General features: G+C 55.3%; 3 protein-coding genes across 6 annotated transcripts in view; all 3 read right to left on the bottom strand.

Annotated features, from left to right (window-relative positions):
• Positions 1–1,240: 1,240 nt before the first annotated feature.
• On the bottom strand, positions 1,241–7,081 carry FGF8 (fibroblast growth factor 8). Of its 2 annotated transcripts, none has more exons than XM_036086196.2 (5): positions 7,050–7,081; positions 6,910–6,946; positions 5,876–6,056; positions 2,595–2,701; positions 1,241–1,744 (listed from the first exon to the last, which is right to left on the bottom strand). In XM_036086196.2, exons 1-5 carry the CDS (start codon positions 7,079–7,081, stop codon positions 1,454–1,456), a joined length of 648 nt encoding a protein of 215 aa, XP_035942089.2. In that variant the 3' UTR covers positions 1,241–1,453. The 2 variants fall into 2 exon arrangements, with proteins under 2 accessions (XP_035942089.2, XP_077932972.1); XM_078076846.1 differs by having other exon boundaries at positions 5,876–6,023.
• A 5,343-nt stretch (positions 7,082–12,424) lies between these two features.
• On the bottom strand, positions 12,425–14,473 carry NPM3 (nucleophosmin/nucleoplasmin 3). Of its 3 annotated transcripts, none has more exons than XM_036086205.2 (6): positions 14,315–14,473; positions 13,938–14,023; positions 13,581–13,700; positions 13,354–13,447; positions 12,867–12,990; positions 12,425–12,578 (listed from the first exon to the last, which is right to left on the bottom strand). In XM_036086205.2, exons 1-5 carry the CDS (start codon positions 14,430–14,432, stop codon positions 12,875–12,877), a joined length of 534 nt encoding a protein of 177 aa, XP_035942098.1. In that variant the 5' UTR covers positions 14,433–14,473; the 3' UTR covers positions 12,425–12,578; positions 12,867–12,874. The 3 variants fall into 3 exon arrangements, with proteins under 3 accessions (XP_035942098.1, XP_035942118.1, XP_035942107.1); XM_036086214.2 differs by lacking the exon at positions 12,425–12,578 and adding an exon at positions 12,695–12,774; XM_036086225.2 differs by lacking the exon at positions 12,867–12,990.
• A 1,055-nt stretch (positions 14,474–15,528) lies between these two features.
• OGA (O-GlcNAcase) overlaps positions 15,529–18,738 on the bottom strand; it is a 28,337-nt gene continuing 25,127 nt past the window's right edge. The window contains exon 16 of the mRNA XM_036086190.2: positions 15,529–17,724. Within this exon, the coding sequence (XP_035942083.1) occupies positions 17,588–17,724 (137 nt within the window). The 3' untranslated portion in view covers positions 15,529–17,587. The remainder of the gene's footprint in view (positions 17,725–18,738) is intronic.

Below are 18,738 nucleotides of genomic sequence, written 5' to 3'. Positions count from 1 at the left end.
CCATGAGCTGTTGCTTCTCCTCCGGGGCCAGAGTCTGAGTCCTGCTCTCCACCCGTGAACTTCCCTCCTGGTCCCCTGCCCAGCTCCTCTCCCTCTGGGCCCCATCTCTCCAGGGTCGGCAGCCTCTCCCAGGGCCATGGTCCCTGGGCCCTGGTGCAGCACCTGAGCTCAGCAACTTCCGCTCACAGCTCTCTACCAGAGCCTCAAAAGTCAGCACCGCTCCGTGTCTCAGTCACCAGCACCGGTCTTGGCGGTCTGCCCTCCAGCGTAACCCCACCTTGGGCCCTGGCAGCTGCTTTTCTTTCATCCGCTGGAGCCTGATACTCAGAAAGCACCAGCTCTGGCATCTCCAGCCTGTCCTCCACACAGATCTAAACACACACACAGAGGCACTTTTTAAAGATTCATTGAGGGGCGCTTGGGCGGCTCAGTCGGTTAAGCATCTGCCTTCCACTCAGGCCATGATCCCGGGGTCCTGGGGTCGAGTCCCACATCAGGCTCCTCACTCAGCAGGGGCCTGCTTCTCCCTCTCCCTCTGCCTGCCACTCCCCGCCCCCCCGACAAATAAAGAAATAAAATATTAAAAAAATAAAAATAAAGATTCACGGAAACCATGAAAGCAGCTCTGGTCCTAGCAGAGCCCTCTTTTCTGCCCTAGAGGTGGCTAGGGGAAGTGTTGGCAATGACTCCCCCAAGGAGCGAGGAGGTCCTGGTCTGAGAGCTCCCAGGACCAGCTAAGAGCCTCTTCTTGCCCCTTTCCCTGCTTCTGTCCCATCAGGAGAGCCCCTCCGTAACAATGACAGGCACAGGTCCTAAGTCAGGCTGGAGGGAGGCTCCAGTGGGAACTGGTTAGGGTTAGGGCCGCCCCGGCAGCTGGGGAAGGGGGAGGGGCCGACCCCCACAGGACTTGCTCTCCAACACACATTTTTAATAGGCAAGTTAAATAAATATTTCAGTCATTTAATAACAACTAATACACATCCACCCCCTCCCCACACCCAGCCTTAAAAAACCTGCTCTAAGTCCCCACCCTTTCCTCCCTGCCCCCGCCTGGGTGTGGGGGGGAGTGGGCTCCCGGCTGCCCAGCCAGCTTGTCCTGCAGGCGCCGGGATCTCAGGAGCACCTCTGCGGGCCTGGAAAAGCCCCCCGACCCGGAGGGAACCCCGCCAGAATCCCAGTCTAGGCCACTACCGGCCTTCCCGAAACTGAAGAAGACAGACACCACAGCCAAATGGAATACAAAAATAGAGCCTCTCTTTTGTTTAAAAAAACAAAACAAAACAAAACAACAACAACAACAACAAAAAACCCAACGGCAAACAATTATCAAAGGCTAGAACCCGGGGCTCCCCCAGCTCCTCCCCAGCCTTCAGCAGCGCGGACCTCGGCTCCCGGAGTTTCTCTGTGCTCCCCCGCGAGCAGCGGCTCCGCGCGGCGGGGAGGGCGGCGGCGCCTACCGGGGCTCCGGGGCCCAAGTCCTCTGGCTGCCGCGCAGGCTGCGCGTGAAGGGCGGGTAGTTGAGGAACTCGAAGCGCAGGCTCTGCTCCGTGGTGTGGTGGCCGCGGGGCAGCCGCTTCATGAAGTGGACCTCGCGCTGGTGCTGCCGCGTCTTGGAGCCCTTGCGGGGCCGGCCCTTGCGTGTGAAGGCCATGTACCAGCCTTCGTACTTGGCGTTCTGCAGGGCCGTGTAGTTGTTCTCCAGCACGATCTCCGTGAACACGCAGTCCTTGCCCTTGCCGTTGCTCTGCAGGTAGTGGGCCAGACGCGGGCGTTACTGGGCTCCGGCCCGAGCCGCACCCCCACCCCACCCCCACCCCAGCAGAGGCAGAGGGCAGGCGGCCCCAGACAGCAGGTGGGCACCCCAGCAGATGGCAGGGTGGGCACGAGCGACAGCCCCACCCCCGCCCGGGCACCCGCTCTCTAATCCCTCACAAGCCGCAGCCCACCCGGCAACTTCCTGTCCTCCCGGGCAGCAGTGACACATGGCTGTCTCCGGAGGGGCTGGGCCCCAACACAGAGGGCCAGAGAGGGGGCCCAGACCCTGCCTGCCCTGGCCTCCTGCCCACCAGTCTGGCCGAGCGGCTCGCACCCGTTTCCCCAGCTGCACCACACATCCCCCCCACCCGCCCCTCAGGACCCCAGGGGCCCCAGGGCAGCCACCCCATGGGGGAGGGGAGGCCTTCGGGGAGACGCGGAGCCCAGGAAGCGGGGAGCTTGAGGCTGGAGAAGAGCCGTGACTAATGGGGCCATTTCAGAGCTCGGCTGAGGGGCTGGGCCTGCGGCTTACTGAACATTCCAAATGCTGGTACCATGTAATTGGACATAATAGCAAAGCAATTTGGCGATTTGTTAAAAAGATATATGGAATTTACCAACCCCCCCACCAGCCCCTTCCCTAGCCTTCCTTCTTCCTCCTTGGCCTTTATAGCTTTTCATCTCTCAAGCAGTTTCCTTCTCTCTCACCTCCCCCACCCCCACCCAGTCATTAGGTAACCCCAAGGTGGCCCTGTGTCTCTCTGGGATCCTGGAGGAGCTCTGCCAGCCCAGCCCCCTCCCCAGGCCCCAGGGACCCTCCATTCCTTCTGGGGCCTCACCTTGGCGATCAGCTTCCCCTTCTTATTCATGCAGATGTAGAGGCCAGTCTCAGCTCCTCGGACTCGAACACGGCTCCCAAAGGTATCTGTCTCCACAATGAGCTTTGCTGTCAGGGAAGGTGGGGGGATGGTTATTGGAAGCGCCCTGACCCCCACTGTACCACATCTTCACCCCAGCTGACCCTCAGACCTGTCACATCCCAGTAGCAACTGCTCCAAGAGCAGGTACCCAAGACGTGGGCTCCAGCCCCAGCCCAGCTGCCGATATGCTGTGCGACATTGGGAAAGATCACGTCCCCTTCCTGGGCCTCAGGTCCCTCACCTGACGGTACACAGGGGGATGGACAAGATCATGAAGCACAAACTGGGTTCTGCAGAGGAATCTTGGAGCCATCAAACTGAACAGACCCTCGTCTAAAACCGGACAGTACTGACTTCCATGTCAAGGCTTCATGACTAGAGTTCTACTCTCATCAGAAGATCTCTGGGAATCCTTCAAACTCAAAGCAGTATGTGCACATGCCTCACAGACCACTAGAAACTTCTGGGGTGCAGCAGTGACATGAGTTCTGAGGCGAAACCTAAAAGCACTCTCTCCCGTTTCTGACACCTCGGGTTCTAACTCACAGCCTTGGCCACCCCCCCCCCACCCCTGCTCTGACAGGGATGCGGACCACTCTCCCTACACACGCAGCCTGAGCACAACCAGCTGCTTCCCCAGAACCTCAGACCCCAGCCAGGAGGCTTCTGCTCTTCTCCACGCTTCCCAGTCACCACTGTCCCCAGCCCCAGTGTCCAGAAAGCAATGACTCAAATAGTCTTTTCTCTCTCAACCCCCATCACAGCTGGGCTTCTCACCCCAGTGACCAAACACTTTCTGTGGGTGAGGAGGGGAGAAAATCAGGCATGCTTGCCTCTCAGTCTGGAAAGCTGATGAGACAGGGAGCTGAATTCTGTGCCTTCTTCCCCTGTGCCCTTCCCTCAGACAGCCAACTTGCCACAGAAGTCCTGGTCCCTGTCTCGCCCCTGTGTAATTCCTCCCTTTGAGGCTGTCCCCAAGAAGGGAATGAGGGCTGACTTAGCTGTTGGGAATAGGACAGGAGGGGCTGGGTCTCCTGTCCTCTCTACTCCTTTTCCCTCCTTGAGAAAGCAGTTCTGGGACTCCCAGAGCTGTCTCCCAGCCTGCACTAACAAGGCAGCACCTTCTTTGTCCCCAGAATTAATGGGGGGAGATGGGCACCAAGGTCAGCAAGGCAGCCCTCACTGCCCAGCCTGTGACTGCCCCCCACCCCTTCACATAAGCACAGAGCTGGGACCCAATGGCCAACTCTCCAGTCTGGCTCCAAGTCAGCCAGGGAAATGCAGCTGTCACCTCCCCTCCCACCCACCTCCTCTTGGACCCAGCCAGTCTGCTCATCCCTCTCCTGATCTGCCTTCCAGAGCAAGGAGTCACTGCTGCTAGGGCCAGGAGGGACACTGACGGGAGAAGGGGCGAGAGGATCCCACTCTGAGGATTCCGGCCAAATGGGGCAGACGGGGCTGGAACAATCCCTCTCTTCCTTCCTGGGACCTGCAGGGAAGCAACTCGGACCTCTCTGCTATTCTCCCCCAGACTCATACTGTCCCAGCTGCACACCCTACGCCTCTGCTCTTGGGCCCTCCAGCTCCCACTCCTGCCTGGCAGGCAGGGATCAGGGAACCTGGAAAGCTTCCTACACTTGTAAGGACAGAAGTGGGCATCAGACTTCTGAGGTCTGAAGATGAGCTCCGCCATGGCCAGCGTAGCCTCTTCTTCCCTCCCCAAAACCCAAGGATGCTGGACCATTTGCTCCAGTGGAGTGAACCCAGGAGGAGCTAAGCATTCGTTCCCTTTCCTTGGAAGCTGAGAAGGGCAGCAAGCAGCCAGTTTGGAGGGACAAAGGGACGGCAGGCTGGCCCTGCCAGCCCAGCGGGGGAGCTCGGCCACCGGGCAGGCCGCCCCCCACCCTCTCCACTGAGAGCCCCCACTCCCCTTCCTGGATGGCGCTGGGGAGCTGGGGCCGCAGTTTGCGGCAGCTTTCCCGAACGGCCTTTTGGAAAGCTTAACATTTTCAAACCTATTCTTCCACCCCAGTGACAGATTTATCCCGGGAAAATTATGTCTCCTTCTCCAGCTTTGAAGGGAAGTCAGCTACGTCGATGCAGAAAAAATGCAGTGAGACATACTCGATCCCCCAAACTGGCTCGAGAAGAGGAGAAAGTATTCAGGAAATGTTAAAAAAGGTGAAAGTAAGAAGAGTTTTAATCGCTCTGCCAGACGCGGGGGTCTCTCCAGAGATTCATAGAGAACAATCTTGAACCTCTTTTTTAACATTTACAGACTTGCAACTCCTTTCAAACTCCACATCTGAAAAAAGGCTCGTTCTTTTTCTGTTTTATATCATTCTTCATTTTTCTTCTTAGCTCTTAAAATGCCTCACCTTTTTATTACATTTTAATAGAGTCTTCCCCTCTCCTTTCATGCTTGTTTAACTTGGTCATTATTTAAAGGTTTTTAAACTCACAATAATCGCTCTCTAAAAACAACACCAGCCGCCCAGAGGGCTTGCTTTTCTCTTGGTACGTCCAGGACTCTGGAAATTGGCCTGGTTTCAAGGCAGGAATATTGAATGTTTTAGAAATCAATCAGTCCTCAGCCTCTCTGCCCTGCAGTAGCTCCCTGGACTCACCACCCCATGAGGAGTCAGGAGCCCGGTTCCGACCACCACCTGGGTTCCTGGGTCAGTGGAGTGGAAAGGGCCCTTCCCAAGCCCAGTGCCTATGCGCAATTGGCCCTTCTGATCAAAATATTTAAAGGTTTGTGGCACCCCCTATACAAGCTGGAAGGGCTGGGGGTGGGGTGGGGATTTTTCTCCTTTCTCTTTCCCAACTCTCCTTTTCTGGACCCTGGTGACATATCCTCTTTCAAGCGCTTCCCTTAAACCTGTGGCCCCTCCCGCAGAACCCTCTGTCTCCACCTGCAGCTGGGGAGGGGTGTGTGAATGGCGGAGGTGGAGAGGGAGACTCCTGGATTCATTCATTTGCTGGGCAGGAAAGGGGTACCTGTGGGCCAAGTACTCCCCAGGGTCCCTTTCCTAGCCCTCTCTTCTCCAGCTGACCCCCAAGATGCTTTTTTGCCTCAACTCCTTCCCTCTGAGCTGGAGAGGCCTCTGGCCAGCACAGATGGGGCGGGCGGGCCAGCCAGGGGAAGGAGGGCATGTTCCACAGTCTACCCTCACCGTGCCCGGGGCAGCTCGCCTTACCGAAGGGGTCCCCGTCTTCCGCCATGGCGTTGATGCGCTTGTTGGCCAGGACCTGCACGTGCTTCCCGCTGGTGCGGCTGTAGAGCTGGTAGGTCCGGATGAGGCGGCGGCTGAGCTGATCCGTCACCAGGCTCTGCTCCCTCACATGCTGTGTAAAATTAGGTGAGGACTGAACAGTTACCTTTAGGAAATTGAAAAATACACAACACGCCATTATAATGCTACTCTGCCCAGGGGCCCGAGTGGCCCCCATCGCCCTGCACGCGCCTCCACTACCCCAGGCCGCCGGCAGGGGCTGGGTGGTCCCCCCAACATGCCAGCTCGGGCCACAACACCCAACCCAGGACAGTCGGGCAGACCCAGCCTAGCAAGGATGATCCCGGAACGATCTGGACCTACCTGTTGGGAAACACCCTGGGACTCCTGGCCAGGATCAGGGAAGCAAGCTCCCTGCCCAGCGCCGCCGCCCCCCCCAACCCCCACGCACCACCACGCCTTCCTAGAAAAGCAGGGCGCTTGTAAGTAGGGAGACAGCGCTGCCCGACCCCTGACATTTATAAAGACAAATTTACGGAGCAAACGTTGAGAGCGCAGAGAGCCTAGGCACCTGATCTTTCGGCCAGACCCGCCACCAGTCTCCCCAGAGAGCCGCGGAGAGAGTCCCTGCGGCGGTCACCGGGACTTCTGACAACGAACGCTCCCAGGCCCCAGCTCCCCCCTTCCTCGGCAGCCAGGTGTGGCTGCCCCTCGAGCTCCCTATCCACCCCAACCTGGCTAGGATGCGCGGGAGACAGCGCTGGAGTCCGAAACCTTGGGTTCGAGCCTCGCCGCACACCGGCTGTGTGACCTCAGGCGGGGCGCTCCCTCTCTGTTCCCTAGCTCCCTCCTAGGGCAAGTGCGGGGCTGGATTCCTAAGGTTCCTTCCAGCCCTGCCGCGCTGGCCGCAGGGTCGGTCCTCGGGCCCCTGCCCGACCTTGCCAACCGGCGGCCCCCGCCGGCCCGCCCGGGCCCCGCCGCCGCGCAGTGCGCCTTACCTGGGCTTGGAGGCAGAGAACCAGCAAGTGCAACAGCCTGTGGGAGACAAAAGCGGGCGGGAGAGAGAGGGCGCGGGGTGAGCGGAGAGGGCGCGGCGGCGCGGGCCCGGCGGGGACGCGGGGGCGGCGGCCGTACTCACAGGCAGCTCAGCGCCGAGCGGGGGCTGCCCATGGCGCGCGGCCCGGGGAGCACCGAGAACCCCGGCGGGATCGCGCCGGCCCGCGGGCGGCCGCGACGGACGAGCCGAGGGCGGCGGCGGCCGAGGAAGGCTGGAGCGCGGGAGGCGGGCGGCGGTCCGGACGCGGCTCCGCGGGTCCCGTGGAATGTCGAGCTCGCCGCGCCGCGCCGTGCCGAGTGGCTCTGCGCCGCTGCCGGAGCCGGTGGCCGCTGGCTGCTCAGGAGCCGGAGCGGGCGGGAGGGTAACGGGCCGGCAGGGTGGGTGGGTAGGTGGGAAGGGAGGGGGAGGGGTAGGGGCGGGGGGCGCCGCACCGGGCGCGAGGGGGGAGCGCGGGGCGGGCGGCCGGAGCCCGCAGCCCCCGGCTGGGAGCTGGGGCCCGGACGCAGCCCGGGGCGGGGGCGGGGCGGACCGGGGCGGGGCGGCCGGCGGGTCTGGGATTGGGGGTCTGGGCTAGGGGAGGGGTCTGAGGACCGCGGGAGGGGCGGGGGGCGGCCGGTGGGGACGCCTCCCCCCCATCCCGGGGCTGACCCCTTGCGCGCTCTAGGGGTCTGGACCCGCGGGGATGGGGGGTGGGGGGGCGCCTCGGGCTTGGGCTTCCTGGACCGCGGGTGCGCCGGGGTCGGAAGGTGCCAAGTCTCCACCGTGGGGCCGGGTCCGCTTATGCCTCAGACTAGGCGGCGGGTCTCTGAGCCACCTACTGTGTGCTTCGGCCCTGTGTGTCCCCTGGAAGTGGCCGCTGACGCGGGAGGGAATGGCTGTGAGCTCCCTGCGACGGGGACCCGAACCCCCACCCCCGCCTTTCTGCTGAGTAACCCTTGCTGCGGGTCTCTTCTGTCTCGCCCCGTCTCCAAAAAGACCCTGAGAGCGAGGAATGTCCCCTCCCTTACTATCACCTTCACCCCTGCGTCCGTCCCCCACACACTAACCTGAAGCTTGAGAGGCACCATGAGCCACCCTTGTGGGTCCCTGGCAGGACCTATAGTCGCTGCCGCCCTCCCAGAGCAGCAGGCGGAGGGGGCAAAAATAACGACTGTGAGCTGCTTTTCCTGGAGAAGAGACTCAGATCCAGGCCGCCTTGCCTTTCCCTCTCTGAGCCTCAGTATTTGTGCACTGAGGCATTTACACACCTACTGGACTAGACGTGGACTGGCGCTTTGTGTCAAGCATGGGGGGGGGTCCCCGAAGGAAGTAGTGTCTAAGCCTCTCCCAGCCCCTCATTGCTTCCCCCCAGAGGCTTCTGGAAACCCTGAGCCATGGTGCTTCTTTGGCAGCAGCTTGGGTGGGCAGAGACGCCCTGGGACTGACACTACTGAGGAGCAGCTTGAGCCACTGATGCCCTACCCAGCTGCTGCATCCACCCATGACCTCCCCTGCCCCACTGGCACCCCATGTCCTTGGGGCTTGGACTGGAGGGGTTGGGGTGGTCCTGGGAAGCTATTAGGCCAGGGGCAGTAGGCAGGTCCTTGCCCAGCAGTACAATCAAGTTCTGCCTACCTCCCCTCTCTCCGTGCTTCACCTGTCCCGATGCCCCACCTGTTCCTACTCCCAGCCATAATGCTAACACTGAGCAATGCATAGATGGGAGAACAGTCAGAGGACTTGTCTCAAGACCTCATCCCTCCTCAGAGAAGGAGACTCCCTGAGCCTACCTGTCCCGTGTCCCCCCACCCCCCGCTCCAGGAGTCTGTTCACTCTTCTGGCTCTTGCACACACAGACCTCCCGGCAAGGACCACGTCTTTTAGATCGGAACTTGCAGCTCATGGCACTGAGCTGGGCAGGGTTGTTCTGCAGTTGGCATTTGATGAATGAACAATGAAGAAACTGGCTGAGCCTTTAGACCTCAGCCCAGGAGTGGCTTCCCCAGGAAGACTTGCCTTCGGATAATAATCATAAGCACCACTATTTATTGAGCACTCGTATTTGCTAAAGGCTGGACTTGCACTGTCTCCTCTCAACCCCACTAAGAGGTGAGCCCATTAGAAGGGAGACAGGTGAGGTGGGCTCTGGTGCCCACAGCCCAAACCAGTTCTTTTCTTTACTGTCCTCTGTCTTAGAGGCCTGCAGGCTGCTTGCCGAGTCTCCACCCCCCCAGCTCTACTGCTGCAATCAGGCAGGATGCTCACCATCTTAAATGCATGCCCTGCACATAGTAGGCCCCTGAAAATGTTTATTTGTGTGCATGAATGAATGAGTGAGTGGAGAGATGGAGAGCAGAGGGTGGGAAGGGCCTTCTCCCCACTGGGGACTCAGCCCTCTGAAAACAGTCTGATGAGAACAGCGTGGAGCAGGACCCGGGCCGGAGTCAGGGCAGTCTAGCCCATGCTCAGTGTGCAGAGTCTTGGAGCCACAACTGGAGTCACTCTGGGCACTAGCCCTTCCCTGGGGCGGGGATGGAGGCCAGAGAGCAGCTGACTCAGGTCCAACCCTGGTTCTGGAGCTCCCACAACCCTGGTTCTGAAGTCCCTGAGCTGAGCCTCAATGATCTTAACCCAGTCCCCAGAAGAGATGGGCGTCCTGGGACCTAAAAGTGTGGAGGTCAAGGTTTTAGTATACACTTTAACCTCTATCAAGGGGCCTTTCTATAGGACAGAATTCCTTTACATTTTGAGAACTTCCCCCGAAATGAACCCTCATCAGTTTTAGAGATTCTTCTCATCTCCCCAAAAGTCTATGTCTTGTGGTGGGGGTGTGGGGGGAGGGAGGAGGGAGCAGATGGGGACACCCTCACGTAGGGCGCCGGCACCGCCCCGGCACGCCCGGTGAGTGACAGATGCAAATATTCCGTCGGGGCCCCAGCAGGCCACTCTCTCCCTCCCTCGCTTGCTCCCTTCCCGGCCAGCTCGCTCCTTCCTTTATCTTATCAAAGCCCCGTAATTACAATTGCTATTTTGTTTCCTCGAATCTGCAATCAGAGCTCCCCAGCCCTGATGAGGGAGCGCCTGTCAACCTGATCGCTGAGTGACAGCCCGGCCACCTTTCCCGGCCGCCCCCACACTCCGCAAACACACACACACACACACACACACCCTCACCCTCGCCTCCTGCAAACACAAACACACACTCCTCGCCAACACAAACAGCCCCTCTCCGCAAACACGCCCTCGCAGGGACCCAAACACACACCTTCAGCCTCTTTCCGAACGCATCCCTCGCGCCCGGCCCACCCTGGGCCCCTCACATCCACACCAGCCGGCGCGGGGCCGCCCGGACTGCCGAGAGCTCCCCTGCGCGCCTCCGGCGCCTGGCGTTCAAAGCGCCGCCGACTCTCCACCGACTGTTCAAATGCAAATCGCCGAGACTACGTTAAGCACTTGGGGCCGCTGCCTGGGAGTCGTCTCCCTCGCCCCCCGAATACAGGCCTGCCCGTCCTCCAGCAGTCTGCAAACCCCGGCGGACGCCTTCATCCCTCAGTGCTCCGGGCCAAAGCGAACTGGCAGTGCTCCTACTGTGCGCTGAGCCGACAGAACGGGCACCGAGAGGCGGGGCGGAGAGGGAGAAAAAACAGTTCCCAGCTCTGTCGGCCGGGCGCCCCTTCGGGCCGGGAAAGTCCTGCAAGAAGGGGAAGATGTGGATTGGGCCCCTACTGCGGGCAGGAGCGCGCTCGGCACCTGCCTGGGTCGCGGGGAGAGCCACCCAGCAAACAGTCAAGGCTTACAATGATCGCTCAGCGGCTTCGCAGGGGGTAAATGTCCGAGCTGGGCCACGCACAGGGCGTAGATGGGTGGGTTGGGGAGGCTTCCCCCAGAGATGACTTTTCGCTGCACTCAGCCAGTCTCCCGCGCCCCCAACCAAGCACGTGCCGAGGCCTCTGGAGGTTATGGGTGAGAGGAAGAAGAGAAGGGCCATAACAAGAGCTCTTCTAGCGAACGAATCAATCAATCAATCAATCAAAGAACCAATACAGTCAGCCTCAGTGACTTACTCCTCGCTTTCTGCCTAAACTTCGGCACCCCAGGCCACTCACGGGCGAGATCACTCACGTAGCCCCCCTGCAAGGCGGCGTGGGGAACCCACGGCCAAAGGCGGTTTCAATCTCGCCCACCAGAGGGCGCTAGCTGCAATGCCCCCTCCCTCGGGACCCCTGCCACAGGAAGGTGAATGGTCTGGAGCCTGGTCGGCCCACCACGCTGGTTCCGGATGGAAGCACTTCAGCAAAGCCCTCCTGGAGAGGAGAAAGGGGCCTGCGACCCCGATCACTGCAACACAGAGAGAAATCACCTTCCTTCATCCTCAACTTGAGAGAAAAGGGAAGTTAGAGCTCCTCACCACGGGGAGGGGGGAACCTACTCCAGGGATGTGTGTTGAAGTGGGAATGCTTTTCCGTGTTGTGGGACACTCCCCAAAGTTTACCTTACCTGCCCCAATACCAGCCTCTTCGGGTTACCTAGGGACCCCTCCCACTTGTTCACTCATTTGCCCTGCAGGCAGTGTGGGAGGGAGTGGGCCTGGCCCTACCACCCCACACCCCACCAGGCACTGTACTTTGTCCATCCTCAGCATGTCTGGCCCCAGGCTGTCTCAGGAGTTAACCTCTTGTTTGTTTGTTTGTATGTGGGACACTGAAATACGCGCCCCCCACCCCACATCAACACAGCTGCTGAACTGCTGACCCCAGAGTTGGTCACATACACACGAATGCTCACACCAGGTACTTCCCTTTCTCTTCCTGGCATAGCAGCAGTCAAACCTCAGAACACCTGATTACGGGCACCAGAGACCCCCAGACCAGGCAATGTGCTGGGAATCAGGAACCCCTTAGCCCAGGAGGCTGAATCCCAGGAGCCCCTCTCTGCCCCCATATGCCAGGCCACCCGGATTCTGGTTTCCCTGTCACCCAATCTGGCCAGCCCCCTCCATCTGGCCCCCGGAATCAGGTTTCTAAGGGCCCAGACCCGCTCAGAGACAGCCTGTAAGACTGGAAGGAGGAGTAAAGACTGGCTTCTGCCCTACCCCTCACAGGCCCTCTCAGGGCCTGAGCCCCTTCGTGGATCTAGGGATGCACATTCCTTGGACTGCTTAAGCCCCCTTATCTGCCCCCCTGCCCATCAGCCTGAGTGCTGACAGAGGCCCAAGCCCCTTGTTTGGATGCTGATAACCTCCTGGGATGGCCCTCCCCCACCTGTAGGGACTGGGAATGGGCTTGGTGTTGGGAGGTCCTCTTTTAGCAAGGCAGTTGGGGCCCAGGCCTGGCCTGCCCCCGGGGTCCTAGGGATAGCAGGATCCCACATTTCTTCACCCTCCCCAGGCCCAGGGCCACCCTCGATGCTGCCACAGTGCCACCTGGTGGTCCCTAGGGGAATGCCACACCAGCAGGTAAAGAAGCCACACAAATGAGTTGCAAAAAACTCCACATCACTTTATTTCAACCTTTATCCAAAAATGTAAAAAGTATTAAAAATGTGCAGTCCTGAGCTTCAGATGCTGATCTCCAATCTCATAGGCAAGTGGGGAGAGAGGGTGAGGACAGAAGTTCAGAGTTCCTCCCAATCCTGGAGAAAAGGGAAGTCCCAGGTAGGGCATAAGATTAGAAAAATACCAGGGCTCTATGAGGGATAGGACCACCCTCTCTCCTAGCACCAGCCCAAGACCCCACCCACCCACCCATCCTCTTCAACGGAGAAGACACATTTAAATTTCTTGAAACTTGTACAGGAACATGGTGCATGGCACATGTAGCTAGCTGACCTGAGAAGAGCAAACAAGGGGTCAGCATCTAGGCCTTCACCTGCTTGTCCTACTTCATCCCAGACCTTGCTGGACCCCTTCCCCCAACTCACCAAGGAGGCTAGGGCCTACCCCCCTGCTTCTTGGCAGGCAGGATGGGGCACAACTCAGCTTCCTCCTCCTCACTACCTTCTTCTTCACTCTCTTCTTCCTCAGAAACGTCATTGCTTATAGTAACTGGTGGAAATGTAAGCAGTAAAGAAAGAGGAGGTTCAAGCCAGACCCCCTTCATACCATATGTCATTTATTCATGCCCTGTGGTGCCAGGCTTGCAGGGACCCTGACCTCCCAGAGCTTATGATCTAGGTGGGAAGAACCTCAGATACTAAGATGACAGAGAGCTAAAGGAGACCACATTAATGGAGGTGGAGAAGTTGGGACAGGTTTTATGCAGGAGGTAGGCTCGAGTAGGACAGAAAGTGGAGGGTATAGCCTGTATGGGACCTGCACTAGGAGATAAGGCTGGGATGGGGCAGGAGTGTGAAGCAGTGGGGGAGACCTGATGGAGAATCCACTAGAGGCAAAGGAGAGGGCTCTCACCAATCTGGTGCCTCCCAGTGATCCGCACAGGGCCAGAACCTGACTTTAGGCGGAAGGTTACAGGTGGCTGGAGCTGGAAGTCATCCAAACTGAGCTGGAAGGAAGACAAGGATGAAGGCCTGGCCCGCCCAACCTCGTGATGAGTTAGTCCTTCAGTCCTCAATTCCTCACCCCCACCCCTAGCCCTACCCCCCACCTCCATCACCCAGCATGGCAGGGGAACTCACCATGGGTTGGCAGGACAACTTGAGGTTGGCTACAGGGACTGCAATCTCCTGGTGGTCATGATTCCTGGCCACGACTTCTATCACATTACACTCATCTTTGGCCCCCTCAGTGAGACAGAGCTGGGAAGGGTACACAGGGCCTCTGGGTCTCCCCAAACAAGGGTTGGCACCACAAGTGGAGGCATCTACCCTAGAACTTGCCCCGCCCCAGTGGTCCCCGGATCACCTAGCCAGGGAATCGCCCATGTGGGGGTCAGGAAGAGGTGACTCCCAGTAAAAGGGATTGGGGGGACAGTTGGAGGCCCCCCGAGTTGCCTGCTCTGGACCAACTCTTCACCACCCTTCCCCGCCCCTCACCATGGTCAAAGCCAGCACATGCTCCGAATCATCTTCTTCTTCTACCTTGAAGGTGAAAGAGCGGGTGTGGCCGGAGAGCTCACAGCCTGGAAGAGGTAACAGTGTGTGTCTGAGCGTTCCACCAAACCTCTGTCACGTGTAGCCAAGGTCAGACCGGCCATTTACGGGCCCACTTCTTAGGAACACCTGGGGCACTCGGCCCTGGGCCCCTCCCTGCACAGAAGGAGAAGGGGTCGCACCGCCCCCTTCCGCTTGGGCTGCAGCGTGCGGGGGGGCCCCCTTCGCCCCCACCCACGTCGTGTTCACCCACGTTGCACTCCTGTTCAGCCCTGCCCAACCGCCCCAGCACCACCTTCATCCCCTCCTTTCTTCAATACCGAAGAAAAAACTGTCCATCGTGACCGGAGCCGGGACCCGCAGACCCCCGATCCCTCCGGCCCGGGCTCGGCTCTCCTGACTCAGGAACGCTAAGGCGGCGGCGGCGCCGGCGGCCATGCTGCAAGGGCCGTCTGGGAACTCCGCCCCCGACACGTACGAAGCGGTGGGACTCGTCGCTGGCTCCGGCCCCGCCTATTAAAGGAGCCGCTGGCGTTTGAGAGAGAAGGGAGCGGGGCGCAACCGGTCCTGGGGAGCCCGTCCGGCCTCTGGTCAGACCGTTGTGTCGGGACTGCGGGGAGTAACATCACAGAAGCATGGATTTTTCTTTTTAATGTTAATACCCTTGCTTATTTCCATGACCACGGCTCCCGAAGGTGGCTCCTGCCTCCATTTTCTCTAGTTCCTCTCACCCTCTGCTGTCTCCACTTCCCCGATCCAGGTAAGCTTTCGTTAAAGGGAGAATAGATACAAAAGTGTAAACATTTCCAACTCCCCTTGTAAAGGCGAATTTCAGGGCAGCGCTTTTCTTATGAAAGCAGAGGAATCACGCTATTTGCCTTTGCTCCAAGAGAGCCGAGGATCCTGAAAGACTTTTCAGCTAGAGGTATTTTCTATTTGAACTACTCGGTCCTCTTCCTAGTAGTATCCTTCCTGCTCTAACGACCTTAAGTTTACTATCCAGAAGGCATAGCTTTATTAAGCTTCAGATGCTGCCTTGATGCGGGAGCTTGCTAGCAAAGGATATCACATCAGATTTGGGGATGCTACTCCTGGCAGGCACGTTTTGGAGCTTATTACGAATCAACCCAAAACATCCTTCCACCTTACACTCCTCTGTCACATAGTTTGTGCAGGGCAACTCTCCAACCCCCATCATTCACCTTTTGACCAAAGAATCTGATAAACTGAAACTGTACTCCTTATCCCACTAGATTAAGGGAACTCATTCAAACTAGCTGCCCTAACTCACGCCCAGGCTGTTAACTGTGGGAAGAGGGTGGCTTGGCCAAGACTAGTCTACTTTCATCTTTTACCTTGCTTGCCTTGAGGAAAATCTGGAAGGAAGTGTTTTTGCTGAAGATGGGAATGGGAAGATGCAGCCCCTAACTTGGAACAGCTGTGAATACTTGCTTATAGGTGAGGCATGAAAGGCAGGAGAAAAGGTACCAGGCAGGAACAAGAAGTAGGTTTACACAGTACACCACCACACACATTCACTTCAAGTTTTATTTTGCCTCTTGCATGGTCTTCAGATAGTTTTACAGTTCGTTTTCTACAGGAACTGAGCTGTGATCTAAACAATCAATGAAATGTCATTCCAACCTTAATAAATATTCATAACCATAGAAGAGAGCATAGCACTTTACCATCCTAGAGTGATGAAAGTATAGGCCTGGACATCGGTTTCATAGTTAGCATCTATGACCAGAAGACCAGCCAAATGATTATTATAAGCCAAGATAAAACCACAAGCAAACTTGCTAAAAATCCTGATTCCATAGATTGACCCTGAAATCCTCCAGATAAATGCTAGAACTGTCTACTAGTGTACAACATGTACTTAAAGAGACAACCAAGTGGCACTAAGCTGTTTTAAACAGTATTTTGTAGAGATCTTCCCTTCCCCCTAGAGCCCTTGAAAATGCAAACTTGGTTCCAGCTTTCCAACATCATACCCTTCTATCAGTTAAAGGTTTCTACCCTGAAAATGAAGAGGTCTCCTTCTTCCCCTCCCTTCATCTTACAAATTCAGTGCACACTCACAGGCCCTCGTTGAAAGTCACTAGATACCACTAGGTACAATGCTTTAAGATAAGATTCCAAGCCCACACTTGAAGGAACTTCATGAAGGAAAATGTTTCAGGTTTCCTTCTCCTTGCCCCTCCCACCTCAGATCAAAGTAAAACAGCCGATTTAACAAAACTGCAGGGAAGCAAGATAACAAAATACTGTTCTGAATCCATGGAAAAGTCAGCCAGCCATGATGAAAAAATGAATCCTGCAGAGATTACCTGCTAGCCTCATGCTCAGAACCCCTAAAAACACCAAATCTAAATCAAAATACATGGAGCTTTCAGAATCTGTGGTTAAAGGAAAAAAGAAAAGGGTAACCATAAGTCATTGGTTAAAGTGTGCTCATTGTTTCTTTTAAAAATTAGATACAAACATGCAAGAATTAAAGACTCTGATTTAATAAAACCAGTTGTAACAGGTCTTGACATTAAAGGACAACTGATCTCAGGGCATATGGGACCAATCAGTCCCTGAACCCTACTTGACAGATGTCAAAACTAACATTTCACATGCTGACCTGCATCGAGGTTAATTTCCAGAAGTGACTGCACCTTGCAACAGATTGAGTCCCATGAAGTTAGGCTCTCGTACCCAAAGTGGTCATGGCCTAGCCCTAGGTGGGAGGCACTTCAAAAATAATAAAACTTCTAAAAAAAAAAACAAAAAAAACCCAAAAAACAAACAAAGGGAAAAGTAAAGAAAATCCATCTTCCACTGATTTACATTATTCAAAGTGCCATCCTGAACCACACCCTTTCATTTTCAAAAGGAAAAAAAATTACAAAAACAGTGAACACAAAAGTCAGGTTACAACTAGTTTATATACAAAAATTTACAAGTTTGCCATTTTTAAGCTTTTGCCACAAACAACTGCACATTTGTCCCTACAAAAGCACAACATGCCTGAACCAATGGTCACTACAAGAGACAATTGGCCATGGCTTTACAAAGAGCAGAAAAACTGCCCCAAATTAAAATCATTTATTCAGCTTAAAACTATGCCAACAATCATCCCACTTGGAATCTCTACCCTGAAGCCTCTGAAACCTACTAAATCTTTCTCATTTCTGACATGTCCCCAAAGAATGAAAGACATTTCATTCAATAAGCCAAAGAGGATGACAAATGATTTTGATTACTCTTATTAGATGAGAAATGCAACCACACTGGATGCAGAACACAGTGCTGACTATATTTATTGAAGACCCCCTCCCTATAAGCCCATGTAGAGGTCTTGGCACCTAACACAAGACCCAGAAAGGAGGCCCACATCTGTTTCAAACAGGATTTGCATCAATACTATCTTCCAACCAGTGAGTAATCTCAAAGTGTGATTGGTGAGTTTTACACAGTCTTCGTTTCCAATCCCAATTGGCTGATTTGTTGCCATTCCAGAGGCTCAACTGTATGAAGACCCCAACCACCACCCACCAGGTGAAGTTAAGAGACTTTTGGACAGTTCAAAGTGCCAACAAATGTCACAGGCTCCGACCAAGTATAACCACATCCTTTGGAAATCCTTCCATTTTTGCAATTTCAAAACAGCCTAACTTGCTGTAAAATTCCAGAATTCTTTTATCATCTGGTCTCACTTCACAGAAAGCCCCGCGGGAGCCTAGAAATAAAACAAATATTCAAAAATGTAAAGGTCAGTTCGAATCATGGCTAGGAATTGTGATGAATTTTTAATATATTTCAAATAGATGATAGTAGAACTTGTCTATAACAGCTCCTAAATTTCATAACACAATTTTTAAAATTCATATTAATATTCAATGAATATTAATATTTATCAATACCAAATATTGCAGTGGCAACTATCTTCAGTGATGGATATGTTAAACTAGCTTGAATGTGATTATTCACGATTTCAAATCATCAAATTGTGCACCTTAAATATATACAATTCTTAACTGTCAAAAATACCTCAATGTAAAAAAAATTCAACTGTCAGTGAAACTCTTCCCCAGAAAGAAAATCTTTTGAGGAAAAGGCTAAGAAACCTCAAAATAAAATACATGGAGCAAGGCAAAGAATACCTCTGTTTAATTTTTTTTTTTTTTTTTTTAAGATTTTATTTATTTATTTGACAGAGAGAGACACAGTGAGAGAGGGAACACAAGCAGGGCGAAGTGGGAGAGGGAGAAGCAGGCTTCCCGCGGAGCAGGGAGCCCGATGCGGGGCCCGATCCCAGGACCCTGGGATCACGACCTAAGCCGAAGGCAGACACTTAACAACTGAGCCACCCAGGCGCCCCTGTTTAATGTTTTTAATATAAAGTACCTTTGAAGGGCCCACAGGGCAAAGGCCATTCCAGCCTACGTCACAAGCCAATATAATCAGAGTATGTTGTATATTCTAAGACATACCTCATATACCTGCGTGATTCTGTCCAAAGCACAACACTGAGAATTATGCTATCTTCAGAGTTGTTTAAATTATTCCACAAAGGGGACACCACTGACTCAAATGATACAAAGATGCAAATAAGTGCATTCCCATGTATCAACGACCCTCTAAGGATTGGTCTCAAACATGGTCTCAAACAAGCCATCCATTTTTGTATTGCACAAGAACTAAAAATAGTTTTTTACACTTCTTAAAGGTGTAAAAAACAAATATATATAGG

Source organism: Halichoerus grypus, chromosome 7, assembly GCF_964656455.1.
Source record: "Halichoerus grypus chromosome 7, mHalGry1.hap1.1, whole genome shotgun sequence".
NCBI lineage: Eukaryota > Metazoa > Chordata > Mammalia > Carnivora > Phocidae > Halichoerus > Halichoerus grypus.
The sequence above is the reverse complement of the archived record's forward strand: the minus strand, read 5'-3'. Positions and strand labels throughout refer to the sequence as shown.